General features: G+C 39.5%; 1 protein-coding gene across 9 annotated transcripts in view; it reads left to right on the forward strand.

The window, feature by feature from the left end:
* cacna1ba (calcium channel, voltage-dependent, N type, alpha 1B subunit, a) overlaps positions 1-19,350 on the forward strand; it is a 164,637-nt gene that overhangs the window by 38,560 nt on the left and 106,727 nt on the right. For all 9 annotated transcript variants that reach the window (XM_055011217.1, XM_055011212.1, XM_055011218.1 and 6 more), the window contains exons 4-6: positions 10,105-10,196; positions 10,438-10,590; positions 11,799-11,986. In XM_055011217.1, the coding sequence (XP_054867192.1) occupies positions 10,105-10,196; positions 10,438-10,590; positions 11,799-11,986 (433 nt within the window). The remainder of the gene's footprint in view (positions 1-10,104; positions 10,197-10,437; positions 10,591-11,798; positions 11,987-19,350) is intronic.

The following is a 19,350-nucleotide window of genomic DNA, read 5'->3' on the forward strand; positions in this document are numbered from 1 at the left end:
GATTCGAACCCAAGACCTTCTCACTGTGAGGCGAGCCACCATGCTGCCCCCATCCTACAACATCAAACTAGTAACCAGGGCTTTTTATTTAACTCATCTGCAGAGAGGATAAGGCCACTGTTGCAGGTTCATAAAACATACATGTTAATTATCTTTTACGTTTTATGTGCAGCTTACTGTTGTTGCAAATCCAGCATTTCCTCTATGTATACCTGCTGTATGTATACCTGCTGTCTTGTCAAATTCACTACACGGCAATGTGTATGTTCTCTGCATATGTCACAGGAAGTCAAAGATGCAGGTGCAGACAGAACAAAGAATGAATCGTATGTATCGGGAAACTACTGACAGATTTACAAATACGAAGGACCAGGAACTGAATGCATACTACACAAGAGTTAATTTCCTGAAGCGCATCCACACTATCGTGGCCAAATCAGATTAATAAACTGAACTTCTAGAAACAGAGACTAACGCACACTACCTTTAACAGAAGCATAAGACTAGTTACAAGCTATGCTACTTAGCAGGCAGCTAGGATTTAGGGATAGTGGTCAGAGTGTCTGTGGGCGGAGGAGGAATGAGGTGTATCACATAGAGGTTCTAAACTAGAACCCCAGACTGCAGATCCAGGAAAGAGGGGGTCCAGAGATTAACCAAGGTCCGTGCTGTTTGCGAGTGTGTTGAAGGGTAGCAGCTTGAAGAACATGCTCCAAGCAGCAATTACTTGGCCTGAGCTGACTGTCTGTTGTCTGTTCAATGGTCCAGCGTTGAGTGGTCAGCTGAGCCCATGTTTATGGCAGGTAAGCCACTCTCTGGCACAAGTGTCCTTACTCAGCTGATTGCCCAAAAGAGGGAAAAGGGGAAGGAGGCAGATTGAGAACTGCCAACTAAGCAGGGGAAGAGATGGATGGCATGACAGCAATACGCCATTTACAGTTTCCCACCTCACACCCCACCAGGAAAATTTTGTTGTCAGGCCTGTATTTCATTGTAGTCAATAAAGAGTTGCTCGAAAGGAGGCAAGCATGTTAGCTCATCTGCTAACAGCACAGTCTCGTAAATGTCTAAAATCCATGACTGTTTATAGTCTATGATACTCTGAACTATCAGTATTTGCAGCTGTACAGCACTGTGCCATCTGAGTAAACAGAAAGCCTCTCATAAGCACATTCAGGCAGTCACTGAAAAATGTAGAATTCATTCACAGTTGTGCCCAAGGCTCTAAACTGTTGCAGTGCAGGTGGAAGAAAAAGTGGAAAATATATTTTTGAAGTTATGGTTGCTATAAAATGACATACATTTGCCTAAGAATGTTTTCTGGTTGTCAGTAAATCTATAGCACATTGTTGGTTTTTTTTCTTATATCTGTTTTGGAGTGATGTACGATTTTTACAATTTATTAAAAACTACAAAATGAAACCTCTCATTCAGTGTTGGCCTGGTTTCTATCCTTACATGCAGTGGGAACTGTGGGATCTTGTACATGCCTCCTTTTCTGGGCTCTGTCTAATCAGCTCAGTAAGTCATGTGTGGATTCCAGTGAAGTTCTAGTCACATCCCAAGGATCAAACTTTGTAAATACTCTGCACTTACGTAGCTCTTGTCTATCCCTGTGGTACTCAAAGCGCTTTTTTATTCACTCATTCAAATATATTCACACACCAATGACCCACCAGTGGGAGCAACTTTTGGTTTGGTGTCTTGTCCAAGGACACATTAACATGTGGAGGGCCAGGGGATTGAACTTCCAACCTTGTGACAACCTGCTCTGCCACCTGAGCCACAGTCGCCTGGATAAAAAAAAACAAAAAAAGCTAAATAAAAAACAAAAAACAGATTGCACCTGTCCATAAATTTGAGTCACAGCACTGGGTCTTTCATATTTATTGTTGTTTTAGAAATTTAATCTTACAATTTTCTCTTCTCTTTAACCTGATTTGGTATGTTATACTATTTTATTTTTGCTTTGCTTTATTATCTGTATATTTAGATTTTATATTGTCTGTTCTTTATTTATTGCTAGTTGATAACATGTACAGCATTTTGGTCAGCACGGGTTGTTTTTAGATACGCTATATGAATAAATTTGACTTCATTTGATTTAGAAAGGAACATAATTCCTTTCCAAAAGGTAAGACTGTTACGTAGTAAAAGGGGCTTCCAGTTTGGAGGAGCCACAAAGTAAGTAAGAGGTTGTAGTGGCCGATGGATGCATAAGTCAGTACTGAGACTCCTACCAACGAGACCAGGGTTCACGTTCTGTGTGGAACCACTTGAGTTTTATTTTCTCTTTTTGTTCATCACCACAACTACTTGGGTACCTTTGGGAAAACAGCACGATTTGGACTAAAATTCAAGCCTTGTTTGAAGCTTCTCCTCCATTGTCAGGGGTACTACCTTGACGAGTTCCACCCTATCTGACACAGCAGTGGCTGAAAGGAAGTGACAGTAAAACAATGAAATCAATGACAACCATTTGTTGACTTGAAATGTGTTTCTGACACATCACAAAGAAACAAAATCTGTTTCCCTCAAATCATAATTTAGAATGCAGTCTAGTTGTTTAAAACATAATTTTTAGAAGGCAGAGCTGAAATTAGCTGCCATTCTGAATTACTGTCTCTTGTCAAAGGCTGAATTGTTCCGTCTTCTGATTTGTGAGATGTTACTCACAAAAACTAACTTTCCCTACTTATTGCTGGATTTATTTTAGTGGACCCCAGGGCAGAAATTAATTATTTTGTGAACTGTGGACTCTACATTGTAAATTATTCTGAGAGGCACCCTGAAACCAACTCTAGAGTTCCCTTTCACTGCCTTTGGGGGCAGAACATATACCTATAGAACTGTCACAGTCCCACTACTTTCCTTCGTCTGCTCTGAGACTGGTGATTGTTTGGTCTACAAATTTGTTGTATGTACCGATTTCTTCACCTGTAATTTGTATTATGGAAACGTGTCTAAATTCCCTAATTATTATCACACATGGAGACAGCTGAGTCTGAAGTACCCGTTATTTTATTGATGTTTGAAAGGCACGCAGTAACAGAGACGAACACATTGAGTATCAGACACTTCATGGTAGGTACAATCTCCTACTGGGTCACCTCAGCAGAATGATAGCTGGTATTCCTTCGCAGTTTTCTGCAGGGAGCATCTATAAACAAGAAAAGTACTCAGAGAGTGCAGTACTCTACTAAAGCTGTTTAGTTGTATGATTTTTGATGGATGAAATCTTGAACCAATTTGTGGTTTGTAGTGGTGGATTTGTATTAGGATCACGATCATGTGATCGTCAGCAGGCAGCTGACATAGCATTCACCTTGTTGTCATAGTTACAGTGATGCTGTGCCGCTATCTCACAATGATACGGAAATCCTTAACAAATCTGTGGATCCAGACTATAAGCCGCATCACTGCCAAAATAATTTCTGACCTTCCCTGAAAATTTCATCCAAATCCAGTAATCCGTTTTTGTGTAATGTTGCTAACAGACAGACAAACCAGCACTGACCGTCACATAACTCTGCTGCGTACCTTGGCAGAGTAACAAACATATTTTACTAACTGATAATGGAGCTTGTTAGTTTTAGTCATACATTTCTTTTTTTAAATAAATGTGAGCAGAATTCATTATCAGGTGCCCCAAGGTTCATGGTTTGGTATTTTCATAGCATGCCCTTGTGAAAACACACAATCTTTTGTGTAATCATTTGTGTGTAATTGAAAATAATCTTTATAGTCTATGTTTTCATTGTATCTTCTACATGTTATAATATGCAAGATTTAATTCTCTGTGGAACTGCACATTTAATTAGAAAATAATAAGTTTACTTTAGCTGGATAATTGTTAATGTCGTTATGTTGTCATGTCCTTGCCTGTTTTCAGTTGAGAAACACTTGGCTTTGCCTTGCTGTTAGCAACCCATAGGCTTGTGTACTGTCTAATATCTTCCCAAAAGTATACTGCTTTAAACAGTGTATGACAGCAATCAGTGTTACACATGCATAACAAGCCTACAACCCTGTCTAAAATGATCAAATTAAGTGTAAAAATAATGCATTCTTAAACATTTCCCTCCAGTTGGTGAAACATGAAATATGTAATATTGCTCATGAAACCCCAAACCACACTTTGTCCTGTTGAATGTCTTCCCCTTATCCAGAAGCATTGATACATTTAATGCTGCATTTCAGCTTGCTAAAAGAGCAACCAGTGCTATTGAACATTAATGTCTCTCTCTAGTCAGTGGTTAAACCTCTAAATTCTCATCTCTGTGTATCAAAGTTGCATATACTACCGCTCAGGCATAGCATCATGACCACCCTAATATTGTGCTGGTCTTCTTTAAGTTGCTAAAACTCCTCTGACCCAGTGGTTCATGGACTCAGGACCTCTGGGGATGTCCTGTAGCACCGGGATGCTTTCAGTGAATTCTGTGGGTCCTGTGGGTTGCAGGGTGGGACCTACCTAGATCAGGCTGATCCTGGACCATCCCACAGATGTTCAGTAAGATTTAAATCTGGGGAGTGTGGATCCCGGGTGACCAGCTTAGCTCTGCTGTGTTCCTCAGGCCACTCCTGAGCAGTTTTTTGTGGTGTGTCGGGATGCATTGTCCTGCTGAGGTTGGCAACTGACATCAAGGACTGCTGTTGTCATGGGGGGTGGGGGGGTTGCTTGACCTGCAATGTTTAGGTGGGTGATACATGTCAAACATCCACATGAATGTCAGGACTCAAAGTTTCCCAGCAGAACGTTGCATTATAACAAGATGATCGATGTTATTCACTTCACCTGTCAGTGGTTTTAATGTTGTGGCTGATCGGTGTATTTAGAAGTTTTCACAATAAAAATAACCCCTTGCTGCCTGGCTTCGATGTACCTGCACGATTACTTCCTCTAAAATGTGTCATGTCTATGAAGACCTGCCTGTCTCTCCACACTTGCTGCAGCTCAGACACACAGCTCATCTCTGACTGTGCTCTCACCCTGTAAAAATCCCTTACACTACACAATGGGAATATGTAATAATTAGAGTGATTCAGTCTTACATGTTTGAACTGAAAATCTATTCTGAAGAAGAAAAAGAATGAATTGTATCGGGTCACTTGTAGGGGATGTATTAGACTGGTAAGGCATTTCATGTATTGCTTTCTACGAAGTTGAATTCAGTTGAATTCAATTTTATTTATATCGCGCCAATTACAATTCAGATTGTCTCGAGTAGCTTTACAGAACCCATATGCCTGAGCCCCCACAGCAAGCCCTAAGGTGACAGTGGCAGGAAAAACCTTCCTTTTAATAGGAAGAAACCTTGAGCAGAACCTGGCCCATGGGGGGACCCATCTGCTGCTGGTTGGCGTTTCGAGAGGGCCAGAAGAGGTAGAGGGGGTGAGGGACAAGGAAACATATAACACACATTGGGATACATGTATCCCAATGTGTGGGAGAGATCCAAGTATTCAGATCTCAAAATTAATATTTGGATACCAACACAACGACTGAATATTTGGATATTCGGATATTCGAGTTTTTCCCTCTGCTCATCTTAACCTTCCTTGCTACTGCAGTTAGCTGTGATCCAGCCAGAGATGCCACCTAGAGAGGTCCAGGGAGGGCCCAGACCAACCCTGAAATCACATTTGCCAACCCTGTGGCCACACAAGATCTGAGGTAGTTGGTCACGTTCAATCATCGATAATTGCTGATGTCCAAGTTGTAGTGAGTGGAGACTCGACAAGAAGTGCTCATTAGCTAGAAGTGGTGCTGTGCTTCCTCTTTGGACAAACACTAAAATTCATCTTGAAAACATTTATCTGGATTGAAAACTGTGATTATACTCATTTCCACAATCAATGCTCTGAATTGAGGGGTGCTACTCATGTCAATGATTGTACCCTGTCTTCTTGGGTCATAGTCATAGATTGTCATATTTCATCAAAATCATTTTATTCTTTTGTCTAAATTCAAAATGCACCAGAAATCATCCATTTGCACCGTATCTGCCAAAACCAAAACATTCTGTGCTCCTTGGCAGAAATGAGAAACCATGATTGACTTATCTGCAACCAAAAACACAAATCACATGGAACACACAAACAAAAATTCAGGGACTTCTCAGCTGAACCACAGGCTGTGTTTCCACAAGACAGATAGCAGACAAGGAGGGAAACTAATTAAAAATGTTAGTCTTAAAATATTTATAGTATGTAGAGCCAGTATTTTTTCCAGTGTTGGCAACAAAATTGGGCAATTTGAAAAATGTGGTACATGCTGACCCATTTTTTTTTTTTTAATAGATACTTCAAGAAATGTAACTTTTGTTTTTAGCTTTTTATGATTTGTGGAATTACAACTGTGTTATAATGTACAAAAAACATATGGAGTTCTCTTTACTTCTATTTATATTTCAGAGGTATAGTCATTTGTATTCAGGTGGAAAAGAAGCCCACACAGCTGTGTCAAAAGTAAAAAAATACCAAGAAACTACTTAGAGAAAGCTAAACTATTTTTCCCTTCACCAAGAGTAATTACTGTGAGTGGACGCAGTGAAGTTATGTGGCGATTAGTGTACGTTTGTCTGTCCGTCTCTTATTCCGTCCATGCGCAACATTACTCAAAAATGGACTAACAGATTTGGATGAAATTTGCAGGGAATGTTAGAAATGACTTAAGGACCAAGTGATTAGATTTTGGCAGTGATGCAGCTTATAGTCTGGATCCACGGATTTGTTAAAGGTATCTGTATCATTGCGAGATAGTGGCACATTGTTACTGTAACTATAAGAACTATAACGCAGGCAGCGATGTCAGCTGCCTGCTGATGATCACACGAATGCGATCCTACTACAAATCCATTACGGCGGACTTGTCGAGACTTCTCCGTCGGAAATCATACAAGGAACAACTGATTAAATTGTGGGGGGGTTTCAGAGTCCCATCAATTCCCGCCGCCCGCTACATATTTAGGTCACGCGATTCGGTATCCGTACATAATGTACACATGCATAACACACGCCTGTGCTCTGAGCAAGGTCATTTTGTTTGTAGGTACATCTATATTAAATGGACACATTTTATAGTGCCGTGATTTCTGATCATCAATAGCTAATAAACAAATGTTGCATTTCTGACAATGTCATGTGGGGGAATGAACAGCCTTGGTCGGGTACTACACTCTCTGAGTGCTTTTCTTGTTGTGTGTTTGCTGTAAATTAAGTGTATGCTGTATGCTTTTTTTTGTACTTGATTAAAAACAAAGGAACACATCCTTTCCTTTTCTATGCACTTCTACTTCACTATATGTACCTGCAGCTTTAAGTACCAAGTGTCAAGAAGAACTGAGTGCAGTGTCCCTTATTTTAGAACATTTCACCTTTATTTGCCGTGGCTCAAATTGAAATTGTGTCTCATTTCTACATGGCTATTCTGCCCCTTTCGAGCGTCATCGATGTAAACAGTGAATTGCAAACGGATGGTGCTGAGCAGGTGGAGTGGTGGATATTGGGAAGAGCTGTCTTAAATTTGTGGAATCCCAACTGAAGGAAACAGAAAGAGAGAGTTATTGCTGTGTAGCAGCTTAGCCACGAACCACATCTCAGCTTGTAGGAAGTTCTGCTGTAAATGATCACCGTTTACATTTGGTGCTGCTGTTCCTCTTTTGCCTGCCCCTCCCTCCACCACTTTGTACACCAGTACAGCACTCTGCATACCAACACCCTTCCATGTGAAATCATTGCTGTTCTGCATGTCATGTTTCCTGACTGATACACACTCTGCACAGGGTTCGTTGTAAAAGTGAGTCACCACAGCTACTTGCCAACTCGGTGTCATTTGTAATCACACTAAAAATATCAACAGTTGATACATAGAGCAAATTTTAGTCTGACTTTCCAATTTTACAAGTCTAGTTTCACAGCCATTCACACCTTGAGACATATGAGTCCTGGGTTATTAATGGGCCATTAGCCATGTGAGTTGGACTGACTATAAAATTCTGAAACTCCTCATCCATTAGTTAGAGGTGAAGAAGCCTCTTGGATGAGAGGTGAAACGTCAAGAACCTAAAAGAGAAGTCTTGTTGATTTTTACTGAAACTCCTTGGATCACTATGACCTGGATGACTGAGAATCTACACAGACATATTTCAGCTTGACAGTGACCCAGAGCATACAGTAAAGACAATGATGGAGTAGCTTTAGGACTTGTTTAACATGTTTAAGATAAACTGCCCAAATCCAAAGCTGATAGAGACCTAGACAAGAAATCTTGAAGCTGTTACTGTCGCAAAATGACTTCTACAAAACATGTAAAGTCCAGACTGATTTGGAAAAATGTCAGTTTTATTCCTTTAAAACAAAATCTGACACACAGCATTTTAATGTGTGCAAAAAATGAAGGAGTCTGAAAAATATCTGAGGCATTGTATCTACAGAGTCATCATCAGTGCTGAGGTGTTGTAATTGTGAGCAACACCATTACAATATCACATTTTTCTGTTTGTGATTTGTCATAGATAATTACTCTGCCAAGGAATGTGGAGGAGTTATGTGACGATCGGCGTACGTTTGTTATTCAATCTGTTCGCAACATTACACAAAACGGACTAACAGATTTGGATGAAATTTTCAGGGAAGGTCTGAAATGACACGGGACCAAGTGATTAGATTTTGGCAGTGATGCGGCTTATAGTCTGGATCCACAGATTTGTTGAAGATTCCTGTGTCATTGCCAGATAGTGTCACTGTAACTATAACAACAAGTGAACACTACGTCAGCTGCCTGCTGACGATCACATGATTGCGATCCTACTACAAATCCACTGCTGCGGATTTATCCGGACTGATCAGGACTTATCCATCGGAAATGATACAAGGAACAACTGATTAAATTATAGGGGTATTTCCAAGTCCCATCATTTCCCGCCGCCCGCTACAGATTTCTGATCATCAATAGCTAATAAACAAATGTTACATTTCTTAAAAAAAAAAAAAAAAAAAAGTGCTGCATTTCTGACAGTGCCATATGGGGGAATGAACAGCCTTGGCAGAGTACTGTGCTCTCTGAGTGCTTTTCTTAATAATAATAATAATAATAATAATAATACCTTTAATTTATAATGCACTTTACATATAAAATCTCAGAGTGCTACAATACATTTAAAATTCTTGTTTTATAATGAATAAATTGTGTTTGAAAACACTTAACATAGCAACAATAGTGACAATAGACTGCTGTTATTTTACAGCTAGTATTTTCCACGGGATGTATAATGCAGGTATAAGTCTTCCCGCCCAGTCAGCCACATGATCTGGCAGACCACAGTGCAGGATTTGGTGACCATGTTCAAGCAGATGATGTGGCCACTAATCAAGAATTACATTAAGGGGATTTCTTTTGCGTAGTGGATGACTGCACAAGCCGAGTCTCCTGCAGCCATATGGAAGAATAATATTCCTCCCTTGTGGGTTTCTTTTTTTTGCACTATTTTGTATCACTGTACCATTCAAATCAAATGCTTAACGGGAAAGGCACGGCACTGTGACCTAGCGGCAACTTCATCTAGCAAAATAAAAAGATATTTGATGAAAAAACTGTTTAAGATACCACTCCCTGCATCAAAATGAAGGAACTGACTCTTACACTCTTCGACGTAGCTTGTCCTTCCCTTCTGTGAGTCTGGATCACACTGTATGTGTGTTACCATTGTCAAAATCTACTTGACTATAGGAAACAACAACAACAAAGTCTGGATGAGCTACCTACCACACTGAAACCAGAAGAGACCACTGAAGCTTTTCTCAAGTTTTGGACCATGCAGTAAAGCTGCCTTGCTGTTTTTTTTTATCCATTTTAAGCCCAATGTGGACAAGAGTTCCCCTAAAACAATTCCACGTCATTATTTTAAGTTAACACCAAAGCTGCATCCTTTGTCTACCTTGTATTATAATACAATAAAATCAAGTCAGAGCTTTTTCCCCCTATAGCAGCGTGATAGCAAGGTACAGCCAGAACATTATGTATTACGCAATGGGCTGGCTAAGTAAGACTGTTCTACAGCTAACTGTAATCTTGACTGCATGTTTTTGTTTTGTGTGCAGGATCCTCGCCACAGTGGGGGCTGACTTTGATCTGAGAACACTGAGGGCAGTGAGAGTGTTGCGGCCACTCAAACTGGTCTCTGGCATTCCAAGTAAGTTAATTAGATTAGACGAGACCTTCAAACAGCAGTCTTGAGACTGATCTTGAGTATTATGACTCTGAAGGATACAAGCATTATGCACCCACTATGATTAAAGCCATAAAGGTTGGAAACGTTTGGTCAGTGAAGGTGTTAAACTTCTTGCCTCTGCATTTCACCAGCAGACATGCTTCTCATTAATCCATCAGATCATCATCATCTTCACAAGCATGGTTCTCCTGTCTTGATTTAGGTCTTCAGGTGGTATTAAAATCCATTATGAAAGCCATGGTGCCTCTGCTGCAGATCGGCTTGCTGCTGTTCTTTGCTATCCTTATGTTCGCCATCATCGGCCTCGACTTCTACATGGGAAAGTTTCATCGCACCTGCTTCAGGACAGACACAGGTAAGCATAATGGGGATAAACAAGTTTTCGCTTTCAATCTGTAACTGATAGAACCTTAATGATTCCTTTGTCTTTGCTAAGGTGATGAGACTGATTCATTTTAAACTGAACTGTATCGTGATGTAAAACCTGATCTTTGTTTATTGTGCTCTCAAAGCTGGCAAAACACCTAATTGTTGGGTAACTTATTAAGTTTTCAGCAACCCATCCACGGCCTAATTTTTAAAAGCCTTCTGCTCCCATACCTGACAGATGTTGTGACTAATAAATAAGAGGATGCCACATTTCTATTCCACTTAGCCTCAAGTTTCAGCAATATGTTTATATATTATATGCGATGAAAACAGATAAGGGACAGACTTTCCTCACAACTTGGCCTTATTACAGATTACAGTATTCTTATATTTTTTCACAGTCCTGTGTTTTTCTTATACAAATTCAAAGAAAATTCCTCAAAATATTATATTTAATCTATCAGCATGTGTTATTCATCTACCTATACTATATTACAGTATATTGAAACAGTTTTTTGACTATCTATGTACGGTAGGATCCACTGAAACCACATCAAGTCATATATTTACATAAACCTAGAAATAATTAGAAAGTTTGAGGATTTAGAAACACTGAAAAACAGCAGAAGTTCAAGCGTAAAATGAAGAAGAAGTATTTCAGATTCTGCACCGTTTCATTAGTCATTAGTCAGACTGAAACAGATTAGTGGCAGTGACCATGCTAACTACACTTTGTACAAAGATCAGATTACCTTCAGTTGTATCCTTCCACTGAAGCAGCAATTAGATGACACTCAGATGGATTTGGTGATTTGGCTCATCAGAGGCTGGCTCAGTGAAATCAACTTATTGCTACTGGTCATCTGCAAAAAACATGACTGTACCTGACTTAGGTAGTCCTGTGATAGCCAGAAACATGGCATCAGAACATGGTACTGTATGGAAACTGCATTAGTTGTGTCTAAAGCAGGATCTAGCTGGGTTTTTTTTTTTTTGGGTGTACCAGCGCACACTATGCTACTGGGGGAGGCCGCTGCCATCGGACAGTACCATTGATGTGGCTGTGGGACCTTTTAATGAGATGATGTTTCACTTCACCTCTCAGTGTTTTTAACATCATGGCTGATCGATGTATCTTCACATATTTGTGTATTTTGTGTATATGACGTTAGACATGTGTGTCTGTGGTTGTAGGTGAGCAGGTAACAGATTTCCCATGTGGCCTGGAGGCTCCAGCAAGGACCTGTGGCAATGGCACTGCCTGTAGGGAGTACTGGCTTGGACCCAACTTTGGCATCACCAATTTTGACAACATCCTCTTTGCTGTTCTCACCGTTTTCCAGTGCATCACCATGGAGGGATGGGTGGACATCCTCTACAATGTGAGTCCACTGACAGAAAGCACATCTTTGGGCCTACATGCTATTTCTAAAGCACTGTGTCTGCTATTGACTAGGGGTATATTCACAAACAGTAGGGTATATGGTCAGTTTGGGCAAGACTTATGCAGCTATGCAGGTAAGCTAGCTTTCAGGAGTGTGAACTTAATGAAAAATATGAAATTATCTCCTCAGTCCTGAATAAAATTGACACCAGCCAGACAGATACGTCACTTCTCTGGTTACAACATAACTATATAAATAGTGCTCCCTTCTATATAGATGTACAACAACCTGGTTCCCTCTCAGAATTGCAAATATGACCTGGATGTTGACGTGATGTGAATACACCATAAACATAGATACTGTATACTGGAATATGCAGAACCAGTTTTCTCTGTGTTCCATGTAAACCTCATATCCCCAGCAAGATTGAAACCAAGATAAGCCTCACAAACACCCACATCCATTTTATTTTTCCTTTAAAGCGAGTATTTTAATCTCTAGTGTGACATTTGTGTCCATAGAATTGCACAGATTCAATTAATCCCATTGCTGTTCAGTTTTAGTGGCTTAAATGTAGTATTATAACATAACTTTTGCCTTAAGTGAAGTATATTTGCCATATTAGTTGATCTGGATAACAACAGCTGGTGAGGGTGCATCATTTAGGTGAAAATTAGGAATTCAATTCAATTCAATTTTATTTATATAGCGCCAATTAGTCAAATTGTCTCGAGACGCTTTACAGAACCCATATGCCTGACCCCCAGAGCAAGCCAAAAGGCGACAGTGGCAAGGAAAACACCCTTTTAACAGGGAAAAAAACTGTTGGGTTAAATTTGTTACTGTACAGTAAGTGTAATTTTATTTTTGTAACATTTTTAAGAGGCTAAAAACCAGTTTGTTGTTGTGATTTTACAGGCTAGTCTGTTGTATGTATCAGTGCTGTGCTTTTCCTCCTGACTGCTCCTTCCCCTCCCAGTGTTCCTTGAAGGGATGATTAGAGACGAGCATAAGAGCCTGTGGAGGATGACTCACACAGCCACAGTTCCTGTTAGGACTACAGACCACCGCTCTGCTGCTACCATGAAACAAATCGCAGCTCTCTGCAATTTGCACAAGTGTTAGAGTTATATCATGACTGGGAAACAATTATGTGATGGGTTAAATTATTGAACAGTTGTAGTGGGAAAAGAATGTGTGTTTCTCCTGGTAGGGCAGAAAGAGGGAATCAGAAATACAAAGTCAGAGACGGAGCAGAGAAACTCGAATAATCAATAGTAGTTTGTTTGCTGAGAGCGTGAAATGGCATGGTGGATAAAAGATTGTACTTTGTTGCTTTTTTGATGGTAAATAATTGTTTCCCCACTAAAAGGTTGTACTAGACACAGGAACATCGACCACAGGACAGAGTCACATATTAACTTTTTTTTTTATATATATATATATATATAATTTACAAGTGAAACACAATAGCTGCTTTGATTAACTTGCCTTCTCAGTGCTTTTTTTATCAACCTTCAGTGATCAAACCTTTTTTCATGACTCATGGTTAGAATTTTACATTCTTTAATTGCTGTAAGTGTAGTCATTTTAATTGTTAATAGCTCTGTGACTATAATTTAAATGTAGTGCAAATTTTAACCAAAAATCTTCTGAAGAAAATGTAAATTATTGAAAATATTCAGAGTTGGTTTGTTGAGATAAACAGCTGATGGCACTAATTCTCATTTTTTCTGATGTACACAAACTGCATTAAATGACTCTTTGCGTTGTCTGAATTTGATCCATTTGGCCCAATAACATTTGGAAAATCTGGAAAAACTGTGATTGTTTTATTACTTGCTCAAAATTTCAGAAGCCTTTAGAACATCCAGGCACCTTGTGGTCGAAGCGTTGAAATTTTTCTTGGCCAACATGCTACTGAGCCAATTTTGTTTGAATGTATGAGGCGCCATGTTGCAAAACTGCATCTAGTCCTGCTTAAAAGAAACTGAAAAAGAGTGCCGAGCACATGGAGGGAAATTTTCATCTCTACTAGTTTTGTGTATTAACATTAAAACCGTTCATCACTCAATTTACCAATTCAGCACATTTTCTCACTAAGAGGCAGTTAAAGGGTATTCAATATAGGCTGTATATATGCCTACACAAATATACTATGAACTGTGCTTATCTTGACCTGTTAAACTCTATTATGGCTTTTACTATATGTCCACCATATAAATCTTGATGGCAGAAACGTTGAACAAGCGTTGAAACTTTGAACGGGGTTACGGTCTCCTTATAGCTCTGATGTTTTGTTCTATTTTTTGTGTCTCTCTGTGGAAGGCAGCTTTAGTGGATGTTGTATTGGTTGAGCTAAGTGTATTTCCTTTGGATGTTGCTGAAGGGGTGCCCTGTTGCAGGAAACCGTGGCTTAGCTGGAGATGAAGAACAAGAACTGGAGGAAAGAGGAAACTTGTAGTCTCTCCTTCAAATGGTTGTGTAGCTTTTTGGACAATGAAATTGAATAGTGAAGTGTATCTGACTCATCTTGTGTAGCCATTACATCCTTGAATTGATCACTTAACCCACATAAAAACAGTTCCCGTAGGGCCTCATTATTTCAGCCAGTGTGCATTAAGAATCCCAAATTCAACTGAATAATTAGCCAAACGTTTGGAGATTGGGTAGCCTTTTAGCATCACTAACACACAAAGTGGATATTTTGTTTTGTTCATCAACAAAAACTGCTAAAAATAATGCTACGTTTGAAGCATTACTTCGCACTGCTTCAGCCTAATAAAGAGGTCTTCCCTGAACACACCCATTACATAGGATATGGTGGCTTTATCCAAAGCATAGTGTAGTGCTGTTGACTAAAGATGAGAAAACACTGGTAAAGAAATCAGTTGGGCATTTCTTTTGGGCACTTGCCAAAATTGTTCAGGCAGTGGTACCCTTTAATTCTCTCTAAGAAAGTGCAGAGGGTGTATGAGAGGTGAGAAGCAGACAAAGAAGATCATGGTAACTGTCCATGTTCATTTTATTCCCAGAAGTGTGTCTTGAGTGGCAAGAGCCTTTTGAACAGAGCTGGTGTTTTCTGGTCCATATTTTGGCCAGGTTGTTCTGTTTTGTAACCCAAAGGCAGGACAACATTGACTGCCACCAACAAAGTTTTTTGGAGTAAGGAAGAAGTGGAGGTTGATTGAGACTTGGTAAGATTTCTGAGGCTGTTCAGAGACTGAGCAGGGAAATGTGAGAGCTTAGAATTGAGGTGGAGAGTGGAGCATGGCTCAAGGTCTGGCCAGTTGCAGGAAAGCTGCTGATGAGATCGAAGTTGGCCGGCTGATACATGAGAATCACAATGGGTGATGGAACAGTCTGACAAAGATGATTGGCGGAGTTGCGCGTTGTATACAGTAAGAATTGATTTGTTATTCACCACCATTACAAATTCACAAACTCACCGGATATACACTCCCCTCCAAAAGTATTGGAACAGTGAAGTCAATTCTTTTATTTTTGCTGTCGACTGAAAACATTTAGATTTGAAATCAAATGATGAATATGAAACAAGAGGTCAACATTTCAGCTTTTATTTCCAGGTATTTGCATCTGGATCTGATACATATATACAAACTTAGAAGACAACATTACTTGTAACAGAACACCGAATTTGTAGGTGAACTAAAGTATTGGAACAGATGGACTAAAAATAGATTAAAGTGAATAAGACTTAGTATTTAGTTGCAAATCCTTTGCTTGCAATAACTGCATCAAGCCTATGACCCACTGACAGCACTAAACATTTGCATTCTTCTTTTATGCTGCTTTTCCAGACTTTCACTGCAGCCTCTTTCAGTTGTTGTTTGTTGTGGGGGGTTACTGCCTTCAGTCTCCTCTTCAGCAGGTAAAATGTAGCTCTATAGGGTTGAAGTCTGGAGATTGACTTGGCCAGCCTTCCACTTCTTGCCCCTGATGAACTCCTTTGTTGTTTTGGCAGTGTGTTTAAAGTGTTTATCTTGTCCCACGATGATTTCCCAATCACTTTGGTTGCATCTTTCTTTAATCTGGCAGACAAAATGTTTCTGTAGACTTCTGAGTTTATTTTGTTGCTGCCTCCTGTGTTACATCATCAGTGAAGAATAATGAGCCCATCTCAGAAAAAGCCATGCAAGCCCAAGCCTTGACATTACCTCCACTGTTTCACAGATGATCTTGTATGTCTGGGATCATGAGCAGATCCTTTCTTTCTACAAACTTTAGCCTTTCCATCACTTTGGTAAATGTTCATCTTTGTCTCATCAGTTCATAAAACTTTATCCCAGAATTTCTGAGGCTGATCTCTGTACTTTTTGGAAAATTCCAGCCTGGCCTTCCTGCTCTTCTTGCTAATGAGTGGTTTGATCTTTTGGTGTAGCCCCTGTACTTTGTTCATGAAGTCAAACAGTAGATTGTGATATCTTCACTCCTTCCCTCTGGAGGTTGTTGTTGATGTCACTAACAGTTGTTTTAGAGTCTTTCTTTACAGTTCTCACAATGTTTCTGTCATCAACTGCTGCTGTTTTCCTTGGTTGATCCATTTGACGTCTGTCACTTAGTACACCAGTGGTTTCTTCTTCAGGACGTTCCAAATGGTTGTACTGGCTATAGTCAATGTTTCTGCAATGGCTCTGACTGATTTTTCATCTTCTCTCAGCTTCACAATTGCTTGTTTTTCATCCATAGACAGCTCTCTGGTTTTCATGTTGGTTACAGCTCTAACTATAGATGCAGTCTGCACAGGCAAAAGCCAAATCTGAAACTGAACGTAGACATTGAGTGCTATTTATTGTTTGAATAATCAATGTAATAGGACACACCAGGGCAATAAAACACACCTGTCAATCCAATGCTTTTTCTCACATGAAAAATGGGTGGGTTCAAAAAAAGGTGCTATCTTCTAAGTCGTGTATCAGATCCAGATGTAAATACCGGGAACTAAAAGCTGAAATGTTGATCTCTTGTCTCATATTCATGGCTTGATGTCAAACACGAATGCTTTCAGTCTACAGCAAAAATAAAGGAATTGGTCTAACTGCTGCAATACTTTTGGAGGGGAGTGTAGGTAGTAGATATAAGCCTGCGACCGGCTGCTTATTTCACATAGCTTGTTTGTTCAGTTACCTACATGCTACTGTTTTCAAAATCCACTTAACTACAGGAAAAAACAAAAACAGCCTACCACACTAAAAATTTCAAGCTTTACAGAGGATTTGGATCAAGCAGCAAGGCAGAGTTGCTACTTTTTTAGGGGGGAATTATCCATTTTATTGACAGTACTTACCTCCCTGTGTGCCAATATTATACCAAAACAATGCTGTTGTCACCATATTGAGGGGACACCATTGAAACATTTTTGACTCAGCTCCACCTAATACACTTGTGATTGGTTTGCAGAAACACAGGCAAGCCGACTGTTATTTCCCCTATGGCAAAATAATAATGAGGTTCAACTGCAGAATTGTCTATGGCTATGCGAGAGTGAGAGAGTGAGAGAGAGAGTGAAAGAGAGAGTGAAAGAGAGAGAGAGAGAGAGAGAGAGAGAGAGAGAGAGAGAGAGAGAGAGAGAGGAGGAACAACCAGGATTCTGGTTTATCAGTGAACAGAACGCTTCATATTTAAACTCCTCTAATTCAGTAGAAGATAGCTTTTTCTAGACCTATCTGAGATTGTCATTTTACTTTTACTTAGTGAGTTGGTGATTTTGCTGGTTATGATGGCTGTGATTTATTGTTTGATTCTTTCTGTTAACATCTTCAGTCAGATTTCAGATCTCCTCTCTGTCAATAACAACTGCTGTCTTCTTTCACATGATGAATAATCCCCATTAGACAGAGGGGTTAATCCAGAATTAGTTCATATTGTATGTGAGGGTTAGGGGATTAAGAACACTTCATCCATCATTAGTTGGGTCCTTTTCCTGTCTTCTGGAGAACTGACAGAGTGGTAATGCACTCAGAACTTGCAAGGTGAGGTTGTTGTTTTGGCTGAATATGATTGGTAAATTCTTTGAATTGTCAAGGAAGAAGTGACAGCTGTCTCATTTCCTGCCGCTGTGGGACCAGGCTTAGTCCTTTTCATCAGAGTAACTATTCGTCATGGTCGATGTGTCTCTGCCACAGCTGTAACTCTCTGATGAGGATGGAGGGCAAAACTTCCCATTTGGAGATTAACACCCTAACCCTTAAACTCTGGTTTCTGTCAGGCACTGGCTCCTTTGTGTGCTTTTATGCAACTTTTGTGTATGGAAAACCTATGAAACAATACTTACTCACCAGAGATGAACATACATTGCAGGAGGAATTCGTGATTACAAGGAATGGAGAAAGGAACTCTTAGAGCATGGTAGATTCTTTACTGAATCACCCAAACAATATGATTTTTACATTAAAATGAATAAATACTTACACATCTACTGTAAACGATCAGATGTAGATATTTGTTCACAGGTTTGATGTAAAGCTTTTTTAGAGCCTCATGCTCACTCTTACGTGTGGCACAAAAGATGATGTAACACAATTATAAATCTGTCTCCATTAAACATTATATGATTGTCTCTGACAGCTTTTTCCTGCTTTTTTGAGCTCATTTCTACCTGCTAGTATTCTTGGATGTTGTTTGATTAATTTGGATTTTCTGACTGCTTTGTTTTTGCAGTAAAATGTTGGGAGAGACTATGAACAAATTTTTAGTAATAATGAGTTATTTCCTTTATTGCAGCAAAGACGTTGCACAAACCTTAAGAAAGGAACTGAATCAAACTGGGCTAGCCATGCACTTCAGTGCTGGCTGACTCTGAAAGATTCACAACAACTGAACTTGAAAGATTTTGTTAGCTTAGCAACATTCAGCTATGAACAGTCCATAATGCAAATTCACAGCATTGTTTTTGTTTTGCTCAGTTTAAACACTGCACCAAACACTCAGTCTGTAAGGGTAAGGATAGGAATCAAGAGTATTATTTCTGTCCAGCTATTAATGCTTAAATCTAAATCAAGATAACACATTTATAATCGAGTACGTTTAAATATATAGTTGAAAGTTAGCTTCACCGCCAAATCATATGAAAGTTAAAAATTTGAATTGACTGCTACAGAGATCTGCCAAGCTAGCTACCTTTAGTGAGAGTCTGGCTGTATTTTTTTTCTTCGTCATGAACTGATTTAGATATTGTCCTATTTAATTACACGAATTAACAAACTGAATAGCCACACATGATAAATGTGGATAATCTACACTGACTACTAGGCCCGAACAACTGTGACAGTTTGGTTTTGATCAAATCTTTGCACTGTGCCAACTATTGACACCCAGGCTGGCTTAATATGCCCTATATC

This window comes from Amphiprion ocellaris, chromosome 6 (assembly GCF_022539595.1).
Source record: "Amphiprion ocellaris isolate individual 3 ecotype Okinawa chromosome 6, ASM2253959v1, whole genome shotgun sequence".
In the NCBI taxonomy this organism is placed as follows: Eukaryota; Metazoa; Chordata; class Actinopteri; family Pomacentridae; genus Amphiprion; species Amphiprion ocellaris.